At 41.7% G+C, this 15,015-nt stretch overlaps 1 protein-coding gene across 1 annotated transcript in view; it reads left to right on the top strand.

The window, feature by feature from the left end:
- The window catches only part of SORCS3 (sortilin-related VPS10 domain containing receptor 3), a 311,734-nt gene that overhangs the window by 260,541 nt on the left and 36,178 nt on the right, over nucleotides 1-15,015 (top strand). The window contains exon 16 of the mRNA XM_010564990.1: nucleotides 14,497-14,614. Within this exon, the coding sequence (XP_010563292.1) occupies nucleotides 14,497-14,614 (118 nt within the window). The remainder of the gene's footprint in view (nucleotides 1-14,496; nucleotides 14,615-15,015) is intronic.

The raw sequence follows: 15,015 nt of genomic DNA, 5'->3' as shown, positions 1-15,015 counted from the left end.
TTTTGGACCCTCTGTGCTTTGTGCTGTGTATACATGCCCTAAGACAGTCCTAAGGAACTTACCAGTATGGTAAAATCTGTAGATTTGCATATAGGGGCATTATATGATTCTGAATATTTTTGTGTACTTTGAAGTGGGAGCTGCTTTTAGTGGGGAATTGGGCAAGATGTCTTGCAGAGGTCTGTTCCAACTGAAATTATTCTATGATTTTGTTATTTCATACGGATGTAAGGGTGCAAGAATGAATTATTTCCTTACAAGCATAGCTGAGTGGTCTCTGCTAAGAATGTAGTTATGTGACACACAGGGAAGTACCACAAGACTGTGAGCTGGTCTAACTTGGAGCTACTGCCTAACCAAGATGAATCCACTCTCCCTTCCTCCATTCCTGGCTGATCATCAACTTCTGCAGTTCCTTTTGCTGTTGTTTTGACATTCATCTCATCTGACAAGATGGTCAGTTCAGCTGCCTTAGTGTCACAGCGCTTCGAGAGATGTGTACCAAAGCACATTGCAGCTTTTGGTGCAGGTGTGAGGAAAGCAGCTGCAGAAAACAAAGGGTCCTTTAGGAAAATAACTCAAATGCCTAATGGCAATGGGTTAGGCATGTTCTTAGGTAACCCAATGAGTGCCTGGAAAGCACTAGTCTTTTTGAAATCCACAATTTTCTAACTTCTGTCCTGTAGCCCTCACTGCCAACTAGTGTATCTTTTAATGATTTCACCTTCTAATGGGTCAGATATAACATTTCTGTGTTGACAAGCCATAGGCACAGCATGTTACTTGCTTGAGGTTGTCCACCAAGGGAGAGGAATCAGATTGTATTCCCCTTCCAGTCAATTGTGATATTTCCAAACAGAAGCAGTATTTGCTTGAGAGGTGTGCTAGTGTGTACCATTCAAATCAGACACAAGATGTTTTTGTGGGTACAGAGAAGGGCTTTATATTGTTCCAGCTCTGACTCATAATTGTTAGCCCTGCCACTTCATCTCCTGTGCTAAGCAACTCTCCAAATCTACGTAAAGAGAAATAAACCTTTTTGCTTCACAGCCCTGCAGAGCTTTGCTATCATTTTAGCAGACTCATTATATGTGTGTGTGTGTGCAGACACTCATTTATAGATGGGGATCATTAAGTTTGTGCTGAAAAATATATATTTATGTAGACACACCCACATGTGTGTATATAAATATATATGTGTTTCTATGTATGTATACTTAATGATCCATATATATATATCCATGTATGCATCATTGAGCATTAACGTTTTCACTGAGAGGATTTAATACAAGCTGGTCTGCCAACATTGCTGTGACTGCTGCCCTTGGCTATGTGTATGTTAGAAAATGTTCCTGGTTGAAAATGAACAGGTTATAAGCCCTGGCCCTTTCTAACACCTTCTCATTTACATGGTGATGCAGCTTTACCAGAGATGAAATGGGAGCATTTTTTTTCCAGGAGACCCATAAAATTACTGGCAATCCATCACTGGGTGATGGAAGAGTGGGGCAGAATGAATAAGTAATTGAGAATTGTGGGAAAAGGTGAGATGAGTGCCAGGAGAGGTTTGAAGTGAGAAAGAGAGCATTACGAGCACAGGCCATACTGAGTCAGACTAGAGGTCCCTCTAGCTCAGTTTCATGCTCTAACAGTGGCAGGTAAAGGGTGCTAAAAATATATATTAAAAAAATTTATCATTCCCTTGTACACTTTTCTCATTTACAGAGATTTGCAAATAAGGCACTTAGCCAAACGTAGCATTCTTCGTATTTCTAAGACATTCATGATTTTTTCTACTTTTTGAGTTTGTTTTCCCCTAAACCCCTTTAAAAATTTAGCAGTCACATTATCGTGTGGCCAAGAGTTCCATGAGTTAACTCTTAATCTGAAGAACTGACTGACTTGTGGAAGACATCAGCAAAGTATGTACAGGTATGAAGGCAATGTGGGCAGATTCTGATTAGCACTCAGCAGAGATTCAACAGACTGAGTATGAGAGAGGGGCAATAGCTCCCAGGTCCAAGCTCCCACCGAGTTCAAAACTACATGGGAGCCAAGAGTCATTTTCCTGTCACTTTCTGATAAGGTGATTATCATCTTTCCTGTTTAAGCAAGGCAACATTCACTGCCTTCTGCTCAAGTCTTGCTGTCACATTTAAAAGCTGATACAGGAAAGAAAATTACAAGCTGACACAATGTCCTTGAAAGATTCTGCCCCTTTGCATAGGGGTAGGGAGCTACAGATCTGCCACCTCTGAGTGGCTGTGCTGAGAAAAGTAAGGCGACACCAGAGAGGTGATAGGAAGTAGTGCCTTTGCTGCGATGTGGTCAGAGGAGCTGGTCTTCTCCCTGCTGGGCCAGCCTTTGCCCTCCACAGTTGGCATCCCTGCTAGCTAGCAATCTCAGCAGACCAGAGGTGAGTGGATGGCAGAAACACCAAGAGACTGTTTTTCTTAGAAGGAATTGAGGTTCTTGCCCAACATGCACAAAGACACAGACACAGTGTTCCTCAATTCTTGTGGCCCAGCAGAGGCCTTCAAACTCTCTTGCCATCGATCTGGTGTCTTTTCACTTCTTGAGAAAAAGAGAAAGAAGTTGTCTGAAAAAAAGACAGATTTTCTTCTGCAACTTCTGCTGCTACTGAGCTCAACAGAAGATTTGGTGAAGAGGGAATCTGGAGGAAAGATTTAGCCGGAGGTCTGTAGAAAGCTAAATCCAACTTGCAGCTTCCAGAGCAGAAAACAACAGAAGGGATCATGTGTGGTGGCTGTTGTGATGAAGGATTCTATCCTTATTTATCTTTACTTCTTTTGGGAACCAGGGCTGACCAGCCAGCCTGTGCATATTCTCAGGCCTACCAAAACTGCGGGGTTTTTGAAAGATTGTAGGGCAGATTTCAAAACCTGGTTTATCCAGGTTGCGTAGGTACCATTAGATACCTAGAAAGGAGCAGTAGGTTTTAATTGTTGTCCCCATTGTGGTTTTATCTCGCATTTCAATTTTCCTTTCTTTATTGCAATATCTGGTTTTGGTGTGACCATCTTTGTTATTGGCTATGGATTTTACTGCAAGGCTCTGATATGTCCTTGTGAGTTCATTGCACTGTCCTCACTCATGGGGCTGTGCAAACTGCAGTGTGTAAACCTACATAAGGACTCTTCAGAATAGGATCCATGAAATTAAAATGAATCTGTGAAAATAATGACTGCACACAGAAAAAAAAGTAAAATTTAAACTTGATCTGAGAACAAAAATTACAAATATAATTATTAAGTTAGGAAACCAAAACGATTGAGAGGATATTGGCATTTGCTATGGTGAGCTGTATTCCTGTATCATCTGATCTAATTTCAAAACCTTCTGGAAATAATGAATAGCTGGGACTTTGCAAGAAAATGATCAATCTGCTAATGCCATCAAGTGACTTTACAATGGACAAGAAAATGTGTGTTATAGGAATTCCTATTTTATCCCAGCAGATGATCAGTTTATACCCTGGAGTAAGACAGTTGATTACCCATATCATTATCTTCATTTGCAAGACTTAAAAACATTATTAACGATCACAGATTAATCAGTGTCAGTTCCTCCTCCCATCTCCCTCCCTGCCAGAAGAGTACTCTATTCGTTAGCCTTTGGATTGCTGCATGAATTCACCTAAACAGTCCACAGAGGCACAATATTGATTGTGCTGCTGATACTTGCAGTATGAGCTGAGGTCTTTCTGTGGCACCTGAATAGACAAATCAGGTGATGAGAATGTCTGCTTAGAGTAATCTTTCTGAGACAGCATCGTGTGATTTATTGGGCCTTAGGAAGAGGATGTCTGTGACCTGAGATCAGTTCCCAGCAGTTGCGCCATGTACTCAAAAGATTCCTGGCAGAAGCCATAACACATAGTGAAGGCACTGGGCTCTGTGGCATGTGTTGTCTATCTTTGGCTTTCTGGGGCTAACATTACTTTCATGGCTGTCAAGTGCTATTTATGGACAGTAGATAAAATATTATGCTAAAGAAATCTACATCTTTAGTTGTATTCTGCATGTAGGGAAATTGAGGCAGAACAAGGGACATGCCCGTGGTCAGTCACTCAGCAGGCTGTCATGGGGAGAGCTTGGCATTGAATCAGGTCTTCTGAGTCCTAGATGAGTACCCCACTGTGCAGACTTATCCCATTCCTTAGGGGGACGGAGATGCTAAGTCATGTCTGTAATGCTCAGACAAGGTGAATGGAGAGGTAAGGATGTGCAGGGAGGAGGTCTAGAAAAAGGTGTGCTGACTGGAGGCTTTTATTCACTGAAGTGAATAAAAAAAGCCCTCCACAGAAGGAGCCAGAATGAGCAGCAGGCTGATACATGATTTCTTTTCCCTAAGTAAAAGGACAGGTTTTGCCTGATGACAATACAATCCAGATTTTCTCATCTAGAGGCTAACGTGCTTTGTTTCTTGTGCTTTTAAGTAAGGACAGATGAGTTATAGTTCCTGTGCTGTCCTTCTGCTAGCGGCTGGGCTGTACAAAGCACTCAGACCTGGTGTGGGGTGCACATATATGTTCCTCAGTCTTTCACCTTTCCGTTAGAGCAAATCATGAAATTTTCTGGTGCCCTGATCCCACCAGCCCTCAGGGGACTGAGAAACCATATAGCCTCAGCACCTTTTCAGCTCAGCCTGGCCCTGATCCTGCATGGAGCAGAGGGTGGTACAGCACACCAGTTTTTCTGGAAGCAGGGAAGGCTCAGCGCTGGGTTGGCTGCAGAGTTCACTCTAAAAGATTTTTCATCATTGGGCTGCAGCGAGTGGTGGAGAGCAACTCTCCAGAGGAGCCATACTATAGTCTGAGGAATCTTACATAGTTCAGGTAGTGCTACAAGCCTTTATTCCCAAGGAGAGCTTGTCCTTATATGGTTGTTGTATACGGTTTCCTTGTTTCTTGATCCCTTTGACCCGAACCTGTGAAAATTCCCCCACTGTAACTGGTCAGCCACCTCGCCATGCTGTTTTCCAGCCAGGTACAGATCTCATCCCCTCTTCTGAGCTGCCTTCTCTCTGATACCCTGTGCCAGGCAAAGCTCGTCACCCTGCTCCACCACAGACTGTCCCTGTCATGTGTTCGGAGCTTACATGTTCTGAGCAGTGGCTTCCACGTTTGTGTTAGACATCTCTGGTTGGAAATCCGCTGATTCATAGGATAAAAGATTGAAATGACTGAACATGCTGTGTTACCTAGCTTCTGGCAAAGGGGCAGCACCTGCCTCTGTTGCGACCACAGACCCATTAGTGGAGGAAACACTCAGATTGCTGATACCTGCCAGTATCTTTTCTAGAAGAGGGAGGCAGCATCTTCAAGTTTCAAAGCCATCAGAAAATGGTTGTCTTTGAGTGCTTCGAAGAAGAGAGAGAATGCTTCTGAAAAACAGCATTAAAAATTAACATCCTTTCCCAACCCCCTTCCCAGGTGTCTCACACTCCCTTTCATGTTGCTGGGATTTCTTTTGAAGCAATTGTCATGTAAAGTGGTTTGGGAACATTGGCAATAAATTTTTTAGAGACCAGATTTCAAAAGGTTTGGTTTATCATTCTATAAGTTCTTATTTTGATAGCACTTTGTATTTTAAAAAAAAAAAAAAAAAATTAAAAAAATCCCTGTCTTCCCCATTGCCTTGTACAGCATTTGTGCAGCTAATGGAGAAATCGAGCCCAAACTGTAGGGCTGCTTTGTAATTATACGTTCTGCAGATCACTTACTAATTGCACTTGGCATTACTTGCTAACTAAAAGATCATGCTGTACCATGTCATTTGCAGTGGTTTTCCTCTTCTGCTGGCGCTTTAAAGGAAGTGCCCATTGAGCTGATGAATAATCATCCCAAGACTGTTTTCCAAAGCTGAGGGAAACGGGTCTGCCATGATTGTACTGCAGGATTTTTATTGCAAGATTTTGATTTTTCTCTGTATTAACAGAAACTCTTCCCCTGCCCATCTCCTCTGTCCCTCCTGACCTGAAATCTGGCAGTGGTGCAGCTTTCCATGACCAGGTCAATATGGATTGCTAGTCAGTGAATCCGGCCAACACTTTGAATTTCTCTTCTGTGGAAAATCTCCATGTCATGACATTCAGTCTCACTTGGAAGTGGAAATAAACCAATTCCTTCGGATTTCATCTGCATGAGAAATTCTGTGAAATTCTGGTTTGACCCTTCCCTTGGGAAACAGTACAGACCAAGATTTTCTTGAACAAATTTGTCATCATGCAAGCTGCGTTTACTGCCAGTATATTCTTGGTAGTTTCACTGCTGTTGGTTTTTTCCCCTCTGAATAGTAGCAGTAGAACAAGGCCTTATATCTGAGATGATCTATGGGAATTACACTAATTCGTAACAGCTGAAAATCTTGATCCAAATGGATGGTATATTTTATTTGGAAGAAAATGCATCTCTTCCTTCTAGAAAAAAATGCCATTTTTCTTACTCTCTATCCACAGATAGAAGTACAGCAGCCCTGAATCATCACCCAGTTGCCCTCAGGCTACTGTTCTAGTTAACAGATCAGCCAAAAGCAACTGAATTAAAAGCTCCAAAGTGGATCCTAAAGACAGTATTTATTGTTTAGGAAGAAAATTAGACAGTGTTTTTTGTTGGCAATTGCCTGCCTTTCCAGTGTCATCTTTCATCTTTTATGTTTCCTTTGTTTCTAGTCTCTTGCTCCCTGCATCATCTTGCCAGACATGAGACAGTATAACTCTCACTCTCCCTCTTCCACTCTCCCTAGTTGCTGATCTGTGTCTCTTTCTGTTAGATTCTACTGTGTTGTCTCAGTCCCTTTCCATCCAATTTCCCTGTAACTAGTGACCTCCTTTAATGCTAATTCCATCTAAATCCTAATAAAAAACAAGCAGGAGGTTACACAGCCCATTTGGTTTTCTCTAAAGTCATGGTTTATGTTTAATTCATGGGGAAATAGCTCATCTCTCACTCCCCATTCATAAAACCTAACCCCGCCAGCACAATTTGCAACTGTTCCATTGCTGCTTGTGTGGTTCTGGCCCTAAAAGCTCAGCCTGCACATAGGAGCTAGTCTTGCTTTACTGCTACTTTCTTACAGAGAGATGGCTTCAGATCCAGATTTCGTAACAGGCCCTCTTTTTTGTGGGAAATTGTCAGCATTTTCTTTTATTGTCTCAAAAGCTATAAATGTCAACAAGTGATGGAGGTACATTTATGTACCAAGTCCTTCTGTAAGTGTGTGCACTGAGCCAGGATCTCTAGCATAGGCTCACCATTTTCTCAGGTAATGTAGGACCAGCGTAGCCTGGCTATTGGGGAGAAAAATCCAAACCAAATTGAGGCAGTTATGGAAGTGAGAGAACCTTGTACAGGGACATAGTCAATTCTCAGCTAGAACTAATATGTTTGGCTGGATCTTGACTCTTTCTGCTAGGCCATCCCCCCATCTCTGGTCTGTTACCCAGCACTCTGGATCAGACAAAATGGCAGCAACTGGTTTGTGTTGCCTCCATATATTCATGCCATGCCGATGCTGAACTAATCAGTTCTTCTGGAGCACGGAGCACTGTGGTATAAAGTACAATAACCGACAGCAAACCCCAACTCCGATCTGGCTAGGCTTCTTAGCTCCATCCTAGTGCTGGTTGTGTAAGTGTCAGAACAGGTCTTGCAGAAGAGCTTTATTCTCCAAGCTTGCCAAGAGCCACAGGAATGGAAATGCAGAGCTTAAACATATGCAGGCTTTACCTGGCAACTGCTCAGGTCCACATCTACACAGCATGTCAAAAGTTAAATGGCTTTAGAGTTCATGAGAGCAGACCAGCCAAATTTGAATAGCTCTGGTCCTTGACTTTTGCAATGACAAGTCCAAACTGATGCTGTATGGACCTACCCTGAGTGACTATGAGTCAACCCATCTGATATCTATCCAAGCTGTTTGTAGAGAGGAACTCTCCAGTCTTTGCTATGCCACAGAGCTCTGCTCATGAAACCACATTGGTGATATTTGCTGGGAAGGGAGGTTCACCTTGGATACCTGGCGAGCTATTAAAATTGCAGCAGTAGCAGCATGTGCTTCTCTTTGCTGGACGTCAAAGAGAGAATGAGCATGTTCGGTTGTGGTGGATTAACCACTCAGTGCTCCTGTAGCTGTGATTGACCAGATCTGGGGCTCCCCCTGGTTTTGGTGAGAGAACTTCATATCCTCCAGGGGACTAGAAAATAAACACACACTTGTTTCCTTACCAGGAGGTGTTTCTTCCAAGTTGTGCTTCATAGCACTTCTTGGGTTCGCCCATTAAATAACTGCTTCTAGCACTACCTGTTAGAGGCACAGATGTAAATAAAGAAAGATTTTAACTGAGATCAAATGGAATCTTGCTTGACTTTCTCTCTCTACGTTCCCACAACAAAAGCACAGATTCAGGCCAACTGAAGCATTTACTGATTTGGGTGATTTTACTGTTGGTGATTTTTTGCTTGCTAAGACACTTCCTCTGCAAGCATTTTTCTTTTACAATAAAAGGGGAAAAAAAAAGCAAGGTTGGTTTCAGGCTTTCCTAAATGAAACAGTCTATTTATGATGACACTGCAATTACCTTTTCTTTCAGTATTATCAATTAGAGTATATATTTGGCTCTCTTTCTATCTAGCTTTTTGTTGATCCATCCATCTATCTGCTTGTGTAGTTCATCTCAAAAGGTGCTGTCTATCAAGTATATTATATTTTTTGCTTGTATTTTATTTTTAGGTATTCAAAATGCTTAAAACTTAAACAGTCTAATCTGTAGGGCCTAATCTTGTTAAAATCTGACTTCAGAGGCCCCCAGGGTACTTTGTGAGAAGCAAAATGAGGTACCTTTTCATCTCTCTCACCTTGTTGATGTCCAGTGGAGGAAAAATGCTTTAGAAAGGAGGGTACATTTGATGGTTTGTGTAGCGAAGATGACCTTATCAGCTGCTTCCTTCCTTTGTATCCTCAGTCATCTGTCTCACTGATGGGCACAGCTGAGGACAGGAGGCGTTACTAGAGATTTTGAGCATAATCTCCCATTACACGCTAAGGAGCTAGGCTGACTAGTGAAGATAGAAGTCCTCCATCTATATTCAGACTAGACCAGCCAAGTACAGACAGCTTCAATGCATGCTTGCTCCATGTAATGTCCTGCCAGTTTACTTCAGAAATGATAGAAGGGGACTTGATTTAGGCATGAGAAAACATTTGCATTTCCATGCTTGGGCAGCTCATCTGAAACTGCCAGCAGGGATAGATCCAGATGGATACAGCTGATGCCTTTCCCGTGAGCAATACAGGAGGCTATTACTTGAGAAGATCTATTTCTCATACACTAGGCAGGGACAGGACATGAATCTATGGACCAGAGGTGGATGAGTTGTTATCTTGTGACCCTCTATTCATTCTGTTGACCTGTCAGGAATAAGCAGTATTGAATTACATAAAAAGCACAACTATCAACAATGCAAGGAATGATAAGGCAAAAGCAATGCAATTTGAGAAGAGAACACTGTATAAATGTAAAAAGCCTTTTAAATAGTTTCTATACAAGGTTATCCAGTCAGTATATACCGCATTTGCAAGTTATTGTGTATTTAAAAAATTAATGAAAGATATAATTATAGCAGCGTTACCAATGACCTTTTGCAAAATGACTCCATCATGAATCTGTAACCATTTCAGAATTGTTTTCCAGGTTCCTAATAATTTTTCTGCCAATTAATGACATCTAGCCCTGGCAATAAAAGCCTTGCCTTGTTTCTCCAAAGAGGGGATTGGGAAGCGTTTTCTGGTTTCCTAGCAATGGTTTCACTGTGAATTATGCATAGAGCCAGTTGAGAAGATGCTGTCCTATTAGCTAAGACTTTATGTGGAGTTTTAACTGCTTACTCTGAGGGACCGAACAAAACCTATCCTGTCTAAAGCCTGTAAATTACCATTCTGTGGCTCAGGTTGGAGAACCTTTGTTAAATTGAGCTTAGTCGGAAAACTGACTCTGTCTAAATGCCATCTGGGTTCTTGTATTTATTGCTTCTCAAGGACTTCAAGATCAGACTGCTTAGATGGAAAAAATCAAAACATACTTTTTGTGTTGGCTTCACAGAGTTGGACCTTGAAAACCCAGTTCCATTCTTTTGTCTTCTATCCTTGCAACAAGTAATTAAGAGCTTTCAGTTGGACCATGGTAGACAAAGTTATTGAGGCAAAATTCATAGTACTTTATGCCCCCTTCCCCCCTGTATCATCTTGATAGTTTAGCTATATTTATTAAAAAAATCCACCTCCCTACTTTAGTGAGCAGACACTAAGTAAATGAGAAACAAAGGCACATGGGAATCAGATAAGTTAAATGAGATGATATCTTCAAAGCAATGTGAGGATTCACCAGTTTAGTAGGGAAAAATAAACTCCCACCAATCTCTTTTTCCATCTCTTTCCTTGGGACTTGTTTTGTCCAGCCACACTGGATACAGAAATCCAGATGCACATACTGGAGCACTTAATGCTAAGCACTTACTGATAGCCGAACTCTAGCAGTTTTAAGATGTTGCATCTCTCTGCTGTTTGCCTGACCCTCTGTGTTGGGCCTAGCCACCCCAGAACAGATATGGTGGGGAGAGGTCTTGTGTATGCATCTTAGTCACTATGGAAAAATATCCAGTGATGTAGTTTATGGAACTGATGAAAGCAGGGTTCAACTGCAATACCTTATTTTGCTCAGTCAGGGTTTGTTCCCTGTGATGGTTTGTTTAGCCCATTTTTAATTCCACAAAAGAAGAGGGTTTTTGTCACTTTTCAAGGAAAGGTGTTTGACAGTCCGGTGGAGCCCCACAGATAACGTAGCACTCTTTTCCGTTCCTTATGCTTGCTTACTCTCATAGAAGTTTCAAATGCACAACAGACTCATCTTAAAATGTAACATAACCTTCATCGTGTTGGCTCGTCAATCAAAAAGTGCTCTAGGTGTCGGGGTTGCATTTATTATTGGTGAGCAGTACTCGCAGGGTCTGATTGCTTGCTAGCTTCTCTGCATAGGAGTAGCTCTTATCTCTGAAGGCTGCACTGCAATGGTTGATCAGGCTTAAGAAGCTTTTTATTAGGAAGGCGGGGGGAAGTTACTACTTTAGGAATCAGGTGACCCAGAACCATCTCTGCAGCACAGAGAAAAACATCCCTCTGTTCACATTCCTCTAATTACATTTAGTGTAGTATTGTTTCCATCTAAATTATAGCAATTATATACAAAGATCTTCTTTGAAATCATTTAATTAAAGAGGAGCTAATGCTCTGTGCTTTTGGAATGCTAATATATTGCCTTCCACTTAGGAAACTTTGGTTTTTTCCATTAATTATCATTATCATGGAAAAATTTCAATGACAGAGGGATTTTTGGCTTATTTTAATAGATTTAAAAATCAAGTTGTTCTGGTGATTTTTGTAAAGCACCACGAAGCCTTTTGATGTCTTTCTGGACAGTTAGCTAAGGGTCAGTCTGAGGAACAACATTTTCCTTGAGATGCATTGGCTGCTAAAGTGTTTGATTTCTCCAGCCCTGTTATCTTCAGGGTTCAGACAAGTGTTTGTGTTTGATTATGTTCTCTCCTCCTCTTGCTGTTTTCTGTGTATTAAACACCCAGGTCAAATCCTGAACTGGTATAAATCTGCTGGACTAAATGATTTCTGCCTGCTGAGTTGCTGCTTTGCAGGAATGACATTTCAGTCATACATCGCATCCAGGACAAACAAGATTCATGGGAGAGCTGCCCAGCTGTGCAGTAGTACCATGACCAGACATGCACTCTGTAAGAGTATGTGCTGAAAGCAGTTGTGGTGTAAGAGCTGGTGGGGTTTACTCAGTACCAAGGGAAAGTGTGGAGGGGAACTGGAGTTAGAACTCCTACTTGAGTACAGCTTCAGAGGGCTTCTGCATAGCCCCTCTGTGCTATTTCCCATTCCTCCCTTCTCCCTCCTTCTCCCAACAAGTGCCCTGGCACCCCATATTGCTATGGTTTCTGTGGGTTGGTCTTGGTCCAGGATGTGCCTTCTGTGTTGAGGAACAGGAATTGCAGTTTCTTCTGTAGCTTTGCCTGAATGCTGTGCTGTTTTGTATCGCTAATACCCCACAATTAGGGCTACACTAAGAAATGTTCTGAAGAGTGAGCAACAATCTACCTAATAAATCCATTCCATCACACAAGTCCTTCCCCACCTACTCATTTCTAACCCATGTATGCATTTATCACAGGTTCTTATCGTATTGTATCCTCTCCCCTTCTTATCAGCTTCTTGGAGCTTGCCTCTGCGAGGCAGAACTTGGATATAGAAAGGTGTCCACAGCAAACCCACGACTCCGGGCTTTCAGATCTCCCCCCGCCGCCCCCTTTCTCTTCCTGATACCCATGAGCTGAGACAGGTCTAAATGGGAGAACATGACTGATTCCTGGATGGTCTCTGTTTCATGAAAAACGGCACAATGCAGAGGAGTTTTGGTGCAGTCTACAAGAGGAGTCGTTTGGGCAGTGAGGGGAGAGCAAAGCCAACAACCCTGTGTGATGACAGTGTAAATTAAGATGAACTAGAGTAAGAATGCCAGCACACTGGGGACACAGCAGGATCTGGATTGCAGATAGTGCTTGGAAACTCAATAGAAGTTTTCTCTTTTGTTTCTCTTTCGCTTTCATAGGGAAATTTGTAAATCATCTGTCTCCTCCTTTCTTTTTTAGTCTGGAATAATTAAAACAACAAAAACTTTAATCTCATAAGTGGCTTGGGTAAAAATGTAGGTTAGTGAAAGATTTGGTATAATAAACCCCCATTCTTTCTCTGTCCTCTAAATCTCGCAATAGGGGTGATACAATGACATTTCATAAGTGTCAGAAAAGATTTGAGATTCAGTACGTACAGAATTTTTAAAATCTGGAACTTGTATTTTAGATGAGGTTTTAGTTTCTTTTATATATTCAAGATAGCCAAGAAGTTGGCATGTTGTAATGACAAATCAACTACATTGTTGTTGGTTTTTTGTTGTTTATGTGTACTGAGATGTTCCTCCTGCCAATAAGAAGCTGTAGTTTTGTTCATGACTTTTGAAGTCTGGTCACCCATCCTAATCTCCTCCTATTACACACCTCTTTGGAAATCCAGCTGCAGTTGATTGAAAAGCTGCTCCTTACTGAGAAAATCACAGCTGGCCAAGGGAATAGGCTGTTACTTGATCAAAAACTGAACACCCCACAGCACTCATGCAATGTTTCTGAATGGATGGAGTCTTTTGTCTGGGTACCTGGTGTTATTTATTAATTAAACAATGTTTTTGCTATGATTTTGCTTGCTTTGGTGAAGGTGTGAGTTTCCAACATGTAGACTCCCTTAGTATTTGTGGTGATGGTATTTGCTGACGTGTACCATCAGTGCTCATTGTTGCTTTGGTCCTTCCCTTCCAGACGCTTAACCAAGCACATAGCTTTCTCTGCACGTGAAGGAGGGCCATATAGTTGGAATGGCATTTAGAAAGACTTGTGTTCAACAGCTAGCTCTGCTGCCAACGTTCTGGTCCAAGCTTGTGGAGAAGCCTCTGGTGCTATTCAATTTTGTATGATCTTTTTCATCATCCCAATTGTAACAGATCTGTGCCTCAGTTTTAAATTACAGCCTGAGTCCTTCTGGTATTTTTTGAGGGCTGACCCTTCAGCTCCAGCTGCTCCTGTATACTGCCTTACTCAGTACAAGCCCTGTGTTGCCCTGGAGTTGCATGGGAAAATGTGTGATTTTCATCCTGAAAATTAACTTATCACTTATTGCTTAGCTAGATGAACGATGGAGTGTGATCAGTGACTGTTGATAATGAGTGACCTGCTCAGAAGAATTAAGAAAAAACTCTGCTGATAGCCTTACAGTGGTGATCGTTTATAATTCTACTTCTAGTAGCTGCAGTCAGCATTAAACAGGTGGAAGGGATGCTGCCGTCTTTGCAGGTCGCTTACCTACAGTCCATATCCCAAATATGTTATTTCAGGTGTTTCTTTTACAATTCATTAAGTAGTAAGTTTGTGCAACACAAAAGTTCAGCAGTAAAGAAACTGAGTCAGCTAAGAAAGGCTTGATTTTGAGACAACCAAACCCATATATTCATCAGAATAACTCGCTTGACATTAGACACATTACTTTCTAGTCTGGTTGTTTATTGTTCTTGAGTGATACCTCACTGTCTGTATTAGACTTGGGCCCATTGTGCTAAGTACTAGAGGCACGGAAGACCTTCCAACACAGTCTGTAGAAGGGGTCAGGAAAAGGATAAAAAATCCTAGGATGTTACAGGAACAAGAAAATGTTATTCATGACTGAATAGCATTTTCTGGCATCAAGCTCCAAGACTGTGTATTAGTTTCTGCAGCTGAGATTCATGAGAAATTATTTGCTTAATGGAAGCATATGTCTGGCTGACTCTGGCTTTTTCTTTTTTCTCTTCCATGCTCAGAGTTTTTGGGCACTTCAGTCTCCGTTCTGAATGGCAGCTGGTCAAGGTGGACTACAAGTCTGTCTTCAGCCGAAGGTGTAACAAAGATGACTACCAAACCTGGCATCTGCACAATCAGGTATTCCCAGTGTGTAGGGAGGGGATGATGGGAGTTCCTTTTCCCATATTCTGTGTTGCCAGGTAGGAATGTACTTGTTCTTTTCAGCAGAGCATATGGATTTTTTGCATCCATCAAGTCACAGTTCTAACCTGTTCATGCTTTACTTCCCCTGAAGCGTGTGCTTGAATAAACACAGGACTGGTCTTCTCCGGGCAAGTTAGGAAGATTGTTAACTTCTCTTTGTATGAAAATATTCCATTGCACCAGCTGGATGTTTTTGCCCTCAGTGCTCAGGGCAATGTAAAACCTCACCTTGTGACTGAATTGTAGGAGACACTGAACTCTTTGTAGCTCTGTCAGTGACTCATGAAAATAATTTTCTCTTACTTTGTCTCTATTTTCCCTACTCAAAAATGAAA

The sequence above is a fragment of the Haliaeetus leucocephalus genome, unplaced genomic scaffold (assembly GCF_000737465.1).
Source record: "Haliaeetus leucocephalus isolate CR32 unplaced genomic scaffold, Haliaeetus_leucocephalus-4.0 Scaffold184, whole genome shotgun sequence".
Classification (NCBI taxonomy): Eukaryota; Metazoa; Chordata; class Aves; order Accipitriformes; family Accipitridae; genus Haliaeetus; species Haliaeetus leucocephalus.
This window is presented reverse-complemented; position numbering and strand designations above follow the sequence as displayed.